This window comes from Salvelinus fontinalis, chromosome 41 (assembly GCF_029448725.1).
Source record: "Salvelinus fontinalis isolate EN_2023a chromosome 41, ASM2944872v1, whole genome shotgun sequence".
Classification (NCBI taxonomy): domain Eukaryota; kingdom Metazoa; phylum Chordata; class Actinopteri; order Salmoniformes; family Salmonidae; genus Salvelinus; species Salvelinus fontinalis.
In genome coordinates, this window is record NC_074705.1 from 13,815,916 (window position 1) to 13,831,636 (window position 15,721).

The window sequence follows — 15,721 nt, forward strand, 5'->3', positions numbered from 1 at the left end:
GAGATGACGTGAGGGTTCGTCGTGCCCTCGAAATACCCTGACTCGCTGGCTTCTTAGGTATTCATCCCTTCTGTGTGTTCAAGTGTAATGACGTCTCCTCTTCTCCCCCTACAGGTTTTCTGCTGGGTAAGGTGATGTTTTATGTATATTCAACAAGACATTAGGCAGCGTAAAGGACAAAGATTGCCCTGGATTGGAGCTCGACAGGATTACACATGCTTGTTTCAAACACAGAACAGAGCAGCTCAGATCGGAGTGACTGAGACAGAGACACTACTCAGAGGGGAGACGCGCATCATGCATGTTCTAGATCGACGGAGCTCTAGGCTGTACTTCAGTAGGGGAGAGAGAGAGAGAGAGAGGAAGACAAAAAGAGCAATCCCAGTCGACAATTCATATGATATTTTCTGACGGGGAGCTGATTTGTTTAATTGGGCTACAAAGAGAACGTTCTTAGGGGCAGAGTAAAAAACGAAGCCGCGAGAAATTACCATAAGTATTCGAGTTTTGTATTTACCAAGAAACTTGAAACTGATGCGGGCTGAGCAGCGGGACATTTGGACCGCTGGGAGTGTAATTTAAGTGTTTCTGCAGGTACTGTATAGCACTGATCCTTCCTCGCTACTCCATTATGTCTATCACCATGCAAATTAAACGAGCTCAAATAGGCTGAATCAGTGGTAGAACGAATAACAAGCGAGTCGCGGTCCTTCAATACATCAGTGTGTGGTGTTTGAGAGGCATACCTGCGGTAGAGCCTGCTCCTAATACTTTCCTCCAAACCTTTTCTGATTTAAATTTCAGCAGCACACTGCCCAAAAAAAGAGTAACACTTCAACACGATCGTCATCAAGCTTTCCCCTAAACCTGAGTACAATCATTTCTGGCAGGGCAAGCGGAGTGCGTTGTCTCCTCGCACAGTCAGATGCAATTTGGTCTGAGCATATTTCATGCAAATTCAATTTCCATTACAGAAGGGTGAGAAAGAGAGACACAGAGAGAGAGAGAGACACAGAGAGAGACACACAGAGAGAGAGAGAGAGAGAGAGAGAGAGAGAGAGAGAGAGAGAGAGAGGTTGGTCGAGGGAGAGAGGGAGGCTGCGGCGGGGCGAAGCCTAGCTCTCTTTGAGCCAGGTAATACGTATGCATAAAAAGTGATGACAGGAGATATAAAGTGTTATTCACTGAGCTTGTGAAAATGCCAACCTACAACATGCCCAGTGAGTGCTGTGTGAGTGTGATGCCCCCAAGTCCTACAGAATCAGATGATGGAGTTGAGACGCACAGAACAGAACCAGAACATTTGCGCCTGCCTGTCTGGCTGTCATAACTGAGAAAAAACAAAAACTAAACATAATTAGGTCTAAGCTAAAGCACTTTCATTTTGCGTGCCCTAAAACAGCTACATATACATATAGTGATGGGAGCATGAAGTGAAAATACAATGTTGAGGGTAAATGGCTGAGATGATCAAGGGAATCGAATTAAAATGTCCTTATAGCATCATATTACATAGCATAACTGTCTGGTTGGTTAATCCTGAGTTCGAATTACATTATCTCACTTACAGAAGAGAGGAAAGTGTTCATGTTCCAACTCTTCGACATTAGGCCGGACTGTGCACCTACAATATCATAAAATGTGCACAAAGGCCACCGTAGCCCTAATGTTGAGAGCATCTTTTCAACAGCAATTTAGGACTAACGAAAAATGTACATGTGTGATTTCCCTAGAGACTGATTCCTAAAATGGCTTAAATGCTACCCCCATATTGTAAACCAGTAATATGGAAGTCTAAGGAGATTGAGGAAGATATCTTCGGCATCACAATAGGCTAATAAAAAGGTTTATTTGCATGTGGGAAGCGGAGTTGAAATGCTCAGTGGGAGCTGGGGAGTGTCAGCCAGCGTGCCAGAGTGGTGTGGCGACACATGAGAAAATGCCCTTTGAGTCGGCTTCAAGGCCCTAGTCTTCGCAGTCTGCTGCACCACGACAGAGGAGAGAAATACTTTGTGTACTTCATTAGAATATGCTGAATATGGAGTGCCTTGCCTTGCCAAAGTCAGCTAGCGGATACGGAGACAAATGACTGAAAATACAAAACACGACCCCCGAAAGGCCAGCAGCCACTTCCGTCGCGTCTCCCTCCCGCCAAAACCCCGCCCGTCACTCTCGCCTCGACCGACCTTCCCCGAGCAACAGAGTGACATCTGCAAATGCCTTTTCAATATTAATGCGCTTCCAGCTGGAGAATAATTTAATCAGAAATTTGGAGAGAAGAGAGCAGCAGAGCAGAAATACAGGATTACCTGATATCCTTTCTCTCACTCTCCTCCACCCTCCTCCTCCACTCTCTCTGACAAACTCACTGCATTCTAAAAAAGCGCTGGGCCCTTTTTTTTTTTCGTGTTCGGAGGATGCTAGCCGAAGGGGGATTAATTTGTTGTTTGCTGCAGTCAATCAAATTTCCATGGACAGATTTAAAGTTAATTGCATCCGTGAGCCGATCCCAGTAGGAAAGACTGCTACATGCGCCCGGGCTTTTTCAAAGTGATATCCTCATCAATGACACACTGCATGCCCCCCCCCCCCCTACCCCCCTCCTCCCCATCTCCTTTCACCACTGTTCTTGCTCATCTGAGATTTCTTCAATGTTTATCTCAAGTAGTATTGGCAGGTTGGCAAAAGACCTTGAATTAATTCCTCTGCTCTGCTGATACCTCTGTGACAAGAATCCGCCACGACATCAAATAGTTCCAACAGCTATCATATGACAATAGAGGAGTGTTATTACTGTTAAAATGGCTCCTAGTTGCCGAATCTGAAGTCACAGCCACATGTTCAACAGAGTGGCTATTCCTTTAATTGTGACTAGTGTAGGTGTCAGGAAGACAAATGTACCTTCTCCATCATGTTTCAACAGCTTTAAAAGTGTGTTGAACAAGTGCTGTACGTCAGGCTATGAGAAATGAGAAACTACAGAAATGCATCTCAATATGAAACCAAAACAAAGCTGTGGAACGAACTACATTGGGGATTTGCTGGTGGTGGGGGGCTCTGCACTCGATTTAAGCATTTCAACATAAAAATAAAATAAAATAAATATTTAACCTTTATTTAACTAGGCAAGTCAGTTGAGAACAAATTCTTATTTACAATGACGGCCTACCGAGGAACAGTGGGTTAACTGCCTTGTTCAGGGTCTTAACGACAGATTTTTACCTTGTTAGCTCGGGGATTCTATCCAGCAACCTTTCAGTTCCTGGCCCAACTCTCTAACCACTAGGCTACCTGCCACTCACATCAGTGGGTATATAATAGGTATAGTATATATAATTAATCATTAATATGAATCCTCATCGTTAGATTCCGCTCCGCGCGGGAACAAGACGTCTCATATGAAAGAACTCTTGCTTGGCTTGATCAAGCTCGGCACAACTTCAGAGCTAGAAGCCTGCCTCTCAGCATTTCATTTGACGCCCGGCCCAAAATCACTTATCTAGACAATCTGAGAACAGGTTATGGCGCAGAGGGATATGGGCAATGTATAATGCATGAGAAGATGGCCTAATGGCTGCTTCATTGGAGCAGCACAGGGGAGAGAAGAGAGAGAGAAATACTGGGGGCTTTATTTTGTCGCTTTTCTTATCATGAAAGAGAAAGACAACAACTAGTGCGGTGTGAAATTTGCATGCTATATGCTGGTCAGTGTGATCTGTCGACTACTGTGTGTGTGTGTGTGTGTGTGTGTGTGTGTGTATTCCTCATGCTGCATAATGGCTCCGAGACCACAATTAGAATGCAGAGAAAAGGTCTGGTTGTTTGGAGCTGGCACGAAGACACTGAGTGGCTGACAGACATGTTAAATCACGCAGGCACAGCCTGAGACACACACACACACACACACAAATCAGTGGTGCAGCCACATAGCAAGAGGTTGTCAGGAAACATGGGCGAGCATATCTGTGTGTATATGTGTGTGTGTGTGTGTGTGTGTGTGTGTGTGTTCCGTATTACATAAAAGAGGCTTTCTAATTGTTTGGGCTTCATTAATGCAGAAGCTTTCAGCAGCAACCCAAGCTGTCAGAGGAAGGCTGAGTCTGGGAGAAAAGGTGTTTTCACAGGCCTAACAATAACTACATCATTAATACTGGGGGGAAGTCAGCAACGCATTAAACTCATCCTTCCTCGTGTTGAAAAAAGGAGAACTTTGAGTTGAAGGTGAATCTTAAGGGGTTTTTAGTTTCTACGCCACACATTACACAGTGCACAGCTGATATGCTTGACAGTAGTTATGGAGGGGCTGTTCTATTCTATATATACAGACAGTAGTTATGGAGGGGCTGTTCTATTCTATATATACAGACAGTAGTTATGGAGGGGCTGTTCTATTCTATATATACAGACAGTAGTTATGGAGGGGCTGTTCTATTCTATATATACAGACAGTAGTTATGGAGGGGCTGTTCTATTCTATATATACAGACAGTAGTTATGGAGGGGCTGTTCTATTCTATATATACAGACAGTAGTTATGGAGGGGCTGTTCTATTCTATATATACAGACAGTAGTTATGGAGGGGCTGTTCTATTCTATATATACAGACAGTAGTTATGGAAGGGCTGTTCTATTCTATATATACAGACAGTAGTTATGGAGGGGCTGTTCTATTCTATATATACAGACAGTAGTTATTAACCAGTGTCTCTGTAAACCAGTTTCTCTGTAAACCAGCCTCTATGTAAGCTAGTCTCTCTGTAAACAAGCCTCTCTGTAAATCAGCCTCTCTGTAAACCGGCCTTTCTGTAAATCAGCCTCTCTGTAAACCGGCCTCTCTGTAAATCAGCCTATCTGTAAACCAGCCTCTCTGTAAACCATTTCCCTGGAAACCAGTGTCTCTGTAAACCAGTCTCTCTGTAGGAAGTGTAAAGTGCATTTTGTGTATTTAGTCATGTGCAGTTTAACAGGGTGTTGACAGTGTGTGTGTGTGTGTGTGTGTGTGTGTGTGTGTGTGTGTGTGTGTGTGTGTGTGTGCGTGCGTGCGTGCGTGCGTGCGTGCGTGCGTGTGATGCACGGTGCGGAGAGATGAAGCAGTCTTACCAGAGGTGCTGAGGGTAGATCCCAGTGAGGCTGCATGGCTTGGGGCCAGACTGCTCTTGGGAGCCGGGGACGAGGAGGAGGAAGAGGAGGAGGAGGCAGCAGGGGAGGAGGTGCGAGCGGTGGGCAGGGTGGGGGGCGCGGGGGAGGCCAGCCGCTCTCCAGACTCCATATCTGTCAAACACAATCCAATCAGCACCGTTAGAAAAGCAGAGGAGAGAGAGAAAAGAAAGAGAGAAACACACACACCGCTGCCCGCCACTCTCCCTTTCACATCTCACTTCCCCAGAACAATATTTCTATTTAGCCCTGGACACCAACCCCCCACACACACCCCACCTCCCAATCAGAGCTCATGGGCCGGGTGGTGGGGAGGTGGGGGTTGGGGGGGGGGGGCAGGCCAGTGGTGGAAATGTCACTAATTCTTAAAGAGGGGGGTTGGTGTGGAATTAGTGACCATTATCACTTTAACATGACAGTAAATGACAAGTGTTCAGCTGAGAGGGGAGAGAAGAGGCTGTCTGACATTTTGGACGGACAAAACACACACAGACATAGATACACACAGTTGACACATGCACACAAGCACATAGCGTGAATCTCTATTTGAATTACAAGAGTGTTCCCAGATCTTTTTCAACGCAGTGTAAAACAGTCCTCCCTCTCACAGTGTGAAACAGTCCCTCCTCTCACAGTGTAAAACAGTCCCCCCTCTCACAGTGTGAAACAGTACCCCCTCTCACAGTGTGAAACAGTACCCCCTCTCACAGTGTGAAACAGTCCCTCCTCTCACAGTGTTAAACAGTCCCCCCTCTCACAGTGTGAAACAGTCCCCCCTCTCACAGTGTGAAACAGTCCCTCCTCTCACAGTGTGAAACAGTCCCTCCTCTCACAGTGTAAAACAGTCCACCCTCTCAGAGTGTAAAACAGTCCCCCCCCCTCATGGTGTGAAACAGTGTAAAACAGTCCCCCCTCTCACAGTGTAAAACAGTCCCCCCTCTCAAAGTGTAAAACAGTCTCCCCTCTCACAGTGTAAAACAGTCTCCCCTCTCACAGTGTAAAACAGTCCCCCCTCTCACAGTGTGAAACAGTCCCCCCTCTCACAGTGTAAAACAGTCTCCCCTCTCACAGTGTAAAACAGTCCCCCCTCTCACAGTGTAAAACTGTTCCCCCCTCTCACAGTGTAAAACAGTCCCCCCCTCTCACAGTGTAAAACAGTCCTCCCTCTCACAGTGTGAAACAGTCTCCCCTCTCACAGTGTAAAACAGTCCCCCCTCTCACAGTGTGAAACAGTCCCCCCTCTCACAGTGTAAAACAGTCTCCCCTCTCACAGTGTAAAACAGTCCCCCCTCTCACAGTGTGAAACAGTCCCCCCTCTCACAGTGTGAAACAGTCCCCCCTCTCACAGTGTAAAACAGTCCCCCCTCTCACAGTGTGAAACAGTCCCCCCTCTCACAGTGTAAAACAGTCTCCCCTCTCACAGTGTAAAACAGTCCCTCCTCTCACAGTGTAAAACAGTCCCCCCTCTCAGAGTGTAAAACAGCCCCCCCCCCCTCTCAGTGTAAAACAGTCCCCCTCTCACAGTGTAAAACAGTCCCAACTCTCACAGTGTAAAACAGTCCCAACTCTCACAGTGTAAAACAGTCCCCCCTCTCACAGTGTAAAACAGTCCCCCCTCTCACAGTGTGAAACAGTCCCCCCTCTCACAGTGTAAAACAGTCTCCCCTCTCACAGTGTAAAACAGTCCCTCCTCTCACAGTGTAAAACAGTCCCCCCTCTCAGAGTGTAAAACAGCCCCCCCCTCTCAGTGTAAAACAGTCCCCCTCTCACAGTGTAAAACAGTCCCAACTCTCACAGTGTAAAACAGTCCCCCCCTCTCACAGTGTAAAACAGTCCCCCCCTCTCACAGTGTAAAACAGTCTCCCCCTCTCACAGTGTAAAACTGTTCCCCCCTCTCACAGTGTAAAACAGTCCCCCCCTCTCACAGTGTAAAACAGTCCCAACTCTCACAGTGTAAAACAGTCCCCCCCTCTCACAGTGTAAAGCAGTCCCCCCCTCTCACAGTGTAAAACAGTCCCCCCCTCTCACAGTGTAAAACAGCCCCCCCTCTCACAGTGTAAAACAGTCCCCCCCTCTCACAGTGTAAAACAGTCCCCCCTCCCACAGTGTAAAACAGTCCCCCCCCCTCTCACAGTATAAAACAGTCTCCCCCTCTCACAGTGTGAAACAGTCCCCCCTCTCACAGTGTAAAACAGTCCCTCCCTCTCACAGTGTAAAACAGTCCCCCCTCTCACAGTGTAAAACAGTCTCCCCTCTCACAGTGTAAAACAGTCCCCCCTCTCACAGTGTGAAACAGTCCCCCCTCTCACAGTGTGAAACAGTCCCCCCTCTCACAGTGTAAAACAGTCCCCCCTCTCACAGTGTGAAACAGTCCCCCCTCTCACAGTGTGAAACAGTCCCCCCTCTCACAGTGTAAAACTGTCCCCCCCTCTCACAGTGTAAAACAGTCCCCCTCTCAGAGTGTAAAACAGCCCCCCCTCTCAGTGTAAAACAGTCCCCCTCTCACAGTGTAAAACAGTCCCAACTCTCACAGTGTAAAACAGTCCCCCCCCTCTCACAGTGTAAAACAGTCCCCCCCTCTCACAGTGTAAAACAGTCCCTCCCTCTCACAGTGTAAAACAGTCCCCCCTCTCACAGTGTAAAACAGTCCCCCCTCTCACAGTGTGAAACAGTCCCCCCTCTCACAGTGTGAAACAGTCCCCCCTCTCACAGTGTAAAACTGTCCCCCCCTCTCACAGTGTAAAACAGTCCCCCTCTCAGAGTGTAAAACAGCCCCCCCCTCTCAGTGTAAAACAGTCCCCCCTCTCACAGTGTAAAACAGTCCCAACTCTCACAGTGTAAAACAGTCCCCCCCCTCTCACAGTGTAAAACAGTCCCCCCCTCTCACAGTGTAAAACAGTCCCTCCCTCTCACAGTGTAAAACAGTCCCCCCTCTCACAGTGTAAAACAGTCCCCCCTCTCACAGTGTAAAACAGTCTCCCCTCTCACAGTGTAAAACAGTCCCCCCTCTCACAGTGTAAAACAGTCCCCACTCTCACAGTGTGAAACAGTCCCCCCTCTCACAGTGTGAAACAGTCCCCCCTCTCACAGTGTAAAACTGTCCCCCCCTCTCACAGTGTAAAACAGTCCCCCTCTCAGAGTGTAAAACAGCCCCCCCTCTCAGTGTAAAACAGTCCCCCCTCTCACAGTGTAAAACAGTCCCAACTCTCACAGTGTAAAACAGTCCCCCCTCTCACAGTGTGAAACAGTCCCCCCTCTCACAGTGTAAAACTGTCCCCCCCTCTCACAGTGTAAAACAGTCCCCCTCTCAGAGTGTAAAACAGCCCCCCCCTCTCAGTGTAAAACAGTCCCCCCTCTCACAGTGTAAAACAGTCCCAACTCTCACAGTGTAAAACAGTCCCCCCCCTCTCACAGTGTAAAACAGTCCCCCCCTCTCACAGTGTAAAACAGTCCCTCCCTCTCACAGTGTAAAACAGTCCCCCCTCTCACAGTGTAAAACAGTCCCCCCTCTCACAGTGTAAAACAGTCTCCCCTCTCACAGTGTAAAACAGTCCCCCCTCTCACAGTGTAAAACAGTCCCCACTCTCACAGTGTGAAACAGTCCCCCCTCTCACAGTGTGAAACAGTCCCCCCTCTCACAGTGTAAAACTGTCCCCCCCTCTCACAGTGTAAAACAGTCCCCCTCTCAGAGTGTAAAACAGCCCCCCCTCTCAGTGTAAAACAGTCCCCCCTCTCACAGTGTAAAACAGTCCCAACTCTCACAGTGTAAAACAGTCCCCCCCCTCTCACAGTGTAAAACAGTCTCCCCCTCTCACAGTGTAAAACGGCCCCCCTCTCAGAGTGTAAAACTGTTCCCCCCTCTCACAGTGTAAAACAGTCCCCTCCTCTCACAGTGTAAAACAGTCCCAACTCTCACAGTGTAAAACAGTCCCCCCCTCTCACAGTGTAAAACAGTCCCCCCCCCCTCTCACAGTGTAAAACAGCCCCCCCCCCTCTCACAGTGTAAAACAGTCCCCCCTCTCACAGTGTAAAACAGTCCCCCCCTCTCACAGTGTAAAACAGTCCCCCCCCCCTCTCACAGTGTAAAACAGTCTCCCCCTCTCACAGTGTAAAACAGTTCCCCCTCTCAGAGTGTAAAACAGTCCCCCCCCCCCTCTCACAGTGTAAAACTGTCCCCCCTCTCAGAGTGTAAAACTGTTCCCCCCTCTCACAGTGTAAAACAGTCCCCCCCTCTCACAATGTAAAACAGTCCCAACTCTCACAGTGTAAAACAGTCCCCCCCTCTCACAGTGTAAAACAGTCCCCACCTCTCACAGTGTAAAACACCTCCCCCTCTCACAGTGTAAAACAGTCCCCCCTCTCACAGTGTAAAACAGTCCCCCCCTCTCAAAGTGTAAAACAGTCTCCCCCTCTCACAGTGTCAAACTGTCCCCCCTCTCAGAGTGTAAAACTGTCCCTCCCTCTCACAGTGTTAAACAGCCCCCCCCTCTCACAGTGTAAAACAGTCCCAGCTCTCACAGTGTAAAACAGTTTCCCCCGCTCACAGTGTAAAACAGTCCCCCCCTCTCACAGTGTAAAACACTGCCCCCTCTCACAGTGTAAAACAGTCCCCCCCTCTCACAGTGTAAAACAGTCCCCCCCTCTCACAGTGTAAAACAGTCCCCCCCCTCTCACAGTGTAAAACAGTGTCCCCCCTCTCACAGTGTAAAACTGTCCCCCCTCTCAGAGTGTAAAATAGTCCCCCCCTCACAGTGTAAAATAGTCCCCCCCTCACAGTGTAAAACAGTCCCCCCTCTCACAGTGTAAAACAGTCCCTCTTCTCACAGTGTAACACTGTCCCCCCTCTCACAGTGTAAAATACTGCCCCCCTCACAGTGTAAAACAGTTACCCCTCTCACAGTGTAAAACAGTCCCCCCTCTCACAGTGTAAAACAGCCCCCCCCCTCTCACAGTGTAAAAGAGTCCCCCCCTCTCACAGTGTAAAATAGTCCCCCCTCTCACAGTGTAAAACTGTTCCCCCCTCTCACAGTGTAAAACAGTCCCCCCCTCTCACAATGTAAAACAGTCCCAACTCTCACAGTGTAAAACAGTCCCCCCCCTCTCACAGTGTAAAACTGTCCCCCCTCTCACAGTGTAAAACAGTCCCCACCTCTCACAGTGTAAAACACTGCCCCCTCTCACAGTGTAAAACAGTCCCCCCTCCCACAGTGTAAAACAGTCCCCCCATCTCACAGTGTAAAACAGTCTCTCCCTCTCACAGTGTCAAACTGTCCCCCCTCTCAGAGTGTAAAACTGTCCCCCCCTCTCACTGTGTAAAACAGTCCCAACTCTCACAGTGTAAAACAGTTTCCCCTGCTCACAGTGTAAAACAGTCCCCCCCTCTCACAGTGTAAAACAGTCCCCCCCTCTCACAGTGTAAAACACTGCCCCCTCTCACAGTGTAAAACAGTCCCCCTTCTCACAGTGTAAAACAGTCCCCCCTCTCACAGTGTAAAACAGTCTCCCCCTCTCACAGTGTAAAACAGTCTCCACCTCTCAGAGTGTAAAATAGTCCCCCCCTCTCACAGTGTAAAACTGTTCCCCCCTCTCACAGTGTAAAACAGTCCCCCCCTCTCACAGTGTAAAACAGTCCCAACTCTCAAAGTGTAAAACAGTCCCCCCCTCTCACAGTGTAAAACAGTCCCCCCTCTCACAGTGTAAAACAGTCTCCCCCTCTCACAGTGTAAAACAGTCTCCCCTCTCACAGTGTAAAACAGTCCCCCCCTCTCACAGTGGAAAACAGTCCCCCCCTCTCACAGTGTAAAACAGTCTCCCCCTCTCACAGTGGAAAACAGTCCCTCCTCTCACAGTGGAAAACAGTCTCCCCTCTCACAGTGTAAAACAGTCCCCCCCTCTCACAGTGGAAAACAGTCTCTCCTCTCACAGTGTAAAACAGTCCCCCCTCTCACAGTGTAAAACAGTCCCCTCCCCTCTCACAGTGTAAAACAGTCCCCCAGTCACAGTGGAAAACAGTCCCCCCATCACAATGTAAAACAGTCCCCCCGTCACAGTGGAAAACAGTCCCAACTCTCACAGTGTAAAACAGTCCCCCCCCTCTCACAGTGTAAAACTGTCCCCCCTCTCACAGTGTAAAACAGTCCCCACCTCTCACAGTGTAAAACACTGCCCCCTCTCACAGTGTAAAACAGTCCCCCCTCCCACAGTGTAAAACAGTCCCCCCATCTCACAGTGTAAAACAGTCCCCCCATCTCACAGTGTAAAACAGTCTCTCCCTCTCACAGTGTCAAACTGTCCCCCCTCTCAGAGTGTAAAACTGTCACTACCTCTCACAGTGTTAAACAGTCCCCCCCTCTCACTGTGTAAAACAGTCCCCACTCTCACAGTGTAAAACAGTCTCCCCTGCTCACAGTGTAAAACAGTCCCCCCTTCTCACAGTGTAAAACAGTCCCCCCCTCTCACAGTGTAAAACACTGCCCCCTCTCACAGTGTAAAACAGTCCCCCCTCTCACAGTGTAAAACAGTCCCCCCCTCTCACAGTGTAAAACAGTCTCCCCCTCTCACAGTGTAAAACAGTCTCCACCTCTCAGAGTGTAAAATAGTCCCCCCCTCTCACAGTGTAAAACTGTTCCCCCCTCTCACAGTGTAAAACAGTCCCCCCCTCTCACAGTGTAAAACAGTCCCAACTCTCAAAGTGTAAAACAGTCCCCCCCTCTCACAGTGTAAAACAGTCCCCCCTCTCACAGTGTAAAACAGTCTCCCCCTCTCACAGTGTAAAACAGTCTCCCCCTCTCACAGTGTAAAACAGTCTCCCCTCTCACAGTGTAAAACAGTCCCCCCCTCTCACAGTGGAAAACAGTCCCCCCCTCTCACAGTGGAAAACAGTCCCCCCTCTCACAGTGGAAAACAGTCCCTCCTCTCACAGTGGAAAACAGTCTCCCCTCTCACAGTGTAAAACAGTCCCCCCCTCTCACAGTGGAAAACAGTCTCTCCTCTCACAGTGTAAAACAGTCCCCCCTCTCACAGTGTAAAACAGTCCCCTCCCCTCTCACAGTGTAAAACAGTCCCCCAGTCACAGTGGAAAACAGTCCCCCCATCACAATGTAAAACAGTCCCCCCGTCACAGTGGAAAACAGTCCCCCCGTCACAGTGGAAAACAGTCCCCCTCTCACAGTGGAAAACAGTCCCCCTCTCACAGTGGAAAACAGTCCCCCCTCTCACAGTGGAAAACAGTCCCCCATCTCACAGTGGAAAACAGTCCCCCCTCTCACAGTGTAAAACTGTTCCCCCCTCTCACAGTGTAAAACAGTCCCCCCCTCTCACAATGTAAAACAGTCCCAACTCTCACAGTGTAAAACAGTCCCCCCCTCTCACAGTGTAAAACAGTCCCCACCTCTCACAGTGTAAAACACTGCCCCCTCTCACAGTGTAAAATAGTCCCCCCCTCTCACAGTGTAAAACAGTCCCCCCCTCTCACAGTGTAAAACAGTCTCCTCCTCTCACAGTGTCAAACTGTCCCCCCTCTCAGAGTGTAAAACTGTCCCTCCCTCTCACAGTGTTAAACAGTCCCCCCCTCTCACAGTGTAAAACAGTCCTAACTCTCACAGTGTTAAACAGTCTCCCCCGCTCACAGTGTAAAACAGTCCCCATCTCACAGTGGAAAACAGTCCCCCCTCTCACAGTGGAAAACAGTCCCCCCTCTCACAGTGTAAAACAGCCCCCCCTCTCACAGTGTAAAACACTGCCCCCTCTCACAGTGGAAAACAGTCCCCCCTCTCACAGTGGAAAACAGTCCCCCCTCTCACAGTGGAAAACAGTCCCCCCGTCACAGTGGAAAACAGTCCCCCCGTCACAGTGGAAAACAGTCCCCCGTCACAGTGTAAAACAGTCCCCCCTCTCACAGTGTAAAATACTGCCCCCTCACAGTGTAAAACAGTTCCCCCTCTCACAGTGTAAAACAGTCCCCCCTCTCACAGTGTAAAACAGCCCCCCCCTCTCACAGTGTAAAAGAGTCCCCCCCTCTCAGTGTAAAACAGTCTCCCCCTCTCACAGTGTAAAACTGTTCCCCCCTCTCACAGTGTAAAACAGTCTCCCCTCTCACAGTGTAAAACAGTCCCCCCTCTCACAGTGTGAAACAGTCCCCCCTCTCACAGTGTGAAACAGTCCCCCCTCTCACAGTGTAAAACAGTCCCCCCTCTCACAGTGTGAAACAGTCCCCCCTCTCACAGTGTAAAACAGTCTCCCCTCTCACAGTGTAAAACAGTCCCCCCGTCACAGTGGAAAACAGTCCCCCGTCACAGTGTAAAACAGTCCCCCCTCTCACAGTGTAAAATACTGCCCCCCTCACAGTGTAAAACAGTTCCCCTCTCACAGTGTAAAACAGTCCCCCCTCTCACAGTGTAAAACAGCCCCCCCTCTCACAGTGTAAAAGAGTCCCCCCCTCTCACAGTGTAAAATAGTCCCCCCCTCTCACAGTGTAAAGCTGTCCCCCCTCTCTGAGTGTAAAATAGTCCCCCCCTCTCACAGTGTAAAACTGTTCCCCCCTCTCACAGTGTAAAACAGTCCCCCCCTCTCACAATGTAAAACAGTCCCAACTCTCACAGTGTAAAACAGTCCCCCCCTCTCACAGTGTAAAACAGTCCCCACCTCTCACAGTGTAAAACACTGCCCCCTCTCACAGTGTAAAATAGTCCCCCCCTCTCACAGTGTAAAACAGTCCCCCCTCTCACAGTGTAAAACAGTCCCCCCTCTCACAGTGTGAAACAGTCCCCCCTCTCACAGTGTAAAACAGTCTCCCCTCTCACAGTGTAAAACAGTCCCTCCTCTCACAGTGTAAAACAGTCCCCCCTCTCAGAGTGTAAAACAGCCCCCCCCCCCTCTCAGTGTAAAACAGTCCCCCTCTCACAGTGTAAAACAGTCCCAACTCTCACAGTGTAAAACAGTCCCAACTCTCACAGTGTAAAACAGTCCCCCCTCTCACAGTGTAAAACAGTCCCCCTCTCACAGTGTGAAACAGTCCCCCCTCTCACAGTGTAAAACAGTCTCCCCTCTCACAGTGTAAAACAGTCCCTCCTCTCACAGTGTAAAACAGTCCCCCCTCTCAGAGTGTAAAACAGCCCCCCCCTCTCAGTGTAAAACAGTCCCCCTCTCACAGTGTAAAACAGTCCCAACTCTCACAGTGTAAAACAGTCCCCCCCTCTCACAGTGTAAAACAGTCCCCCCCTCTCACAGTGTAAAACAGTCTCCCCCTCTCACAGTGTAAAACTGTTCCCCCCTCTCACAGTGTAAAACAGTCCCCCCCTCTCACAGTGTAAAACAGTCCCAACTCTCACAGTGTAAAACAGTCCCCCCCTCTCACAGTGTAAAGCAGTCCCCCCCTCTCACAGTGTAAAACAGTCCCCCCCTCTCACAGTGTAAAACAGTCCCCCCTCTCACAGTGTAAAACAGTCCCCCCCTCTCACAGTGTAAAACAGTCCCCCCTCCCACAGTGTAAAACAGTCCCCCCCCCCTCTCACAGTATAAAACAGTCTCCCCCTCTCACAGTGTGAAACAGTCCCCCCTCTCACAGTGTAAAACAGTCCCTCCCTCTCACAGTGTAAAACAGTCCCCCCTCTCACAGTGTAAAACAGTCTCCCCTCTCACAGTGTAAAACAGTCCCCCCTCTCACAGTGTGAAACAGTCCCCCCTCTCACAGTGTGAAACAGTCCCCCCTCTCACAGTGTAAAACAGTCCCCCCTCTCACAGTGTGAAACAGTCCCCCCTCTCACAGTGTGAAACAGTCCCCCCTCTCACAGTGTAAAACTGTCCCCCCCTCTCACAGTGTAAAACAGTCCCCCTCTCAGAGTGTAAAACAGCCCCCCCTCTCAGTGTAAAACAGTCCCCCCTCTCACAGTGTAAAACAGTCCCAACTCTCACAGTGTAAAACAGTCCCCCCCCTCTCACAGTGTAAAACAGTCCCCCCCTCTCACAGTGTAAAACAGTCCCTCCCTCTCACAGTGTAAAACAGTCCCCCCTCTCACAGTGTAAAACAGTCCCCCCTCTCACAGTGTGAAACAGTCCCCCCTCTCACAGTGTGAAACAGTCCCCCCTCTCACAGTGTAAAACTGTCCCCCCCTCTCACAGTGTAAAACAGTCCCCCTCTCAGAGTGTAAAACACCCCCCCCCTCTCAGTGTAAAACAGTCCCCCCTCTCACAGTGTAAAACAGTCCCAACTCTCACAGTGTAAAACAGTCCCCCCCCTCTCACAGTGTAAAACAGTCCCCCCCTCTCACAGTGTAAAACAGTCCCTCCCTCTCACAGTGTAAAACAGTCCCCCCTCTCACAGTGTAAAACAGTCCCCCCTCTCACAGTGTAAAACAGTCTCCCCTCTCACAGTGTAAAACAGTCCCCCCTCTCACAGTGTAAAACAGTCCCCCCTCTCACAGTGTGAAACAGTCCCCCCTCTCACAGTGTAAAACTGTCCCCCCCTCTCACAGTGTAAAACAGTCCCCCTCTCAGAGTGTAAAACAGCCCCCCCTCTCAGTGTAAAACAGTCCCCCCTCTCACAGTGTAAAACAGTCCCAACTC

The 15,721-nt window shown here is 49.5% G+C and overlaps 1 protein-coding gene across 13 annotated transcripts in view; it reads right to left on the minus strand.

Annotated features, from left to right (window-relative positions):
- The window catches only part of LOC129840427 (bromodomain adjacent to zinc finger domain protein 2B-like), a 112,663-nt gene that overhangs the window by 23,792 nt on the left and 73,150 nt on the right, over nt 1–15,721 (minus strand). For all 13 annotated transcript variants that reach the window (XM_055908306.1, XM_055908303.1, XM_055908311.1 and 10 more), the window contains one exon: nt 5,102–5,272. In XM_055908306.1, the coding sequence (XP_055764281.1) occupies nt 5,102–5,270 (169 nt within the window). In that variant the 5' untranslated portion in view covers nt 5,271–5,272. The remainder of the gene's footprint in view (nt 1–5,101; nt 5,273–15,721) is intronic.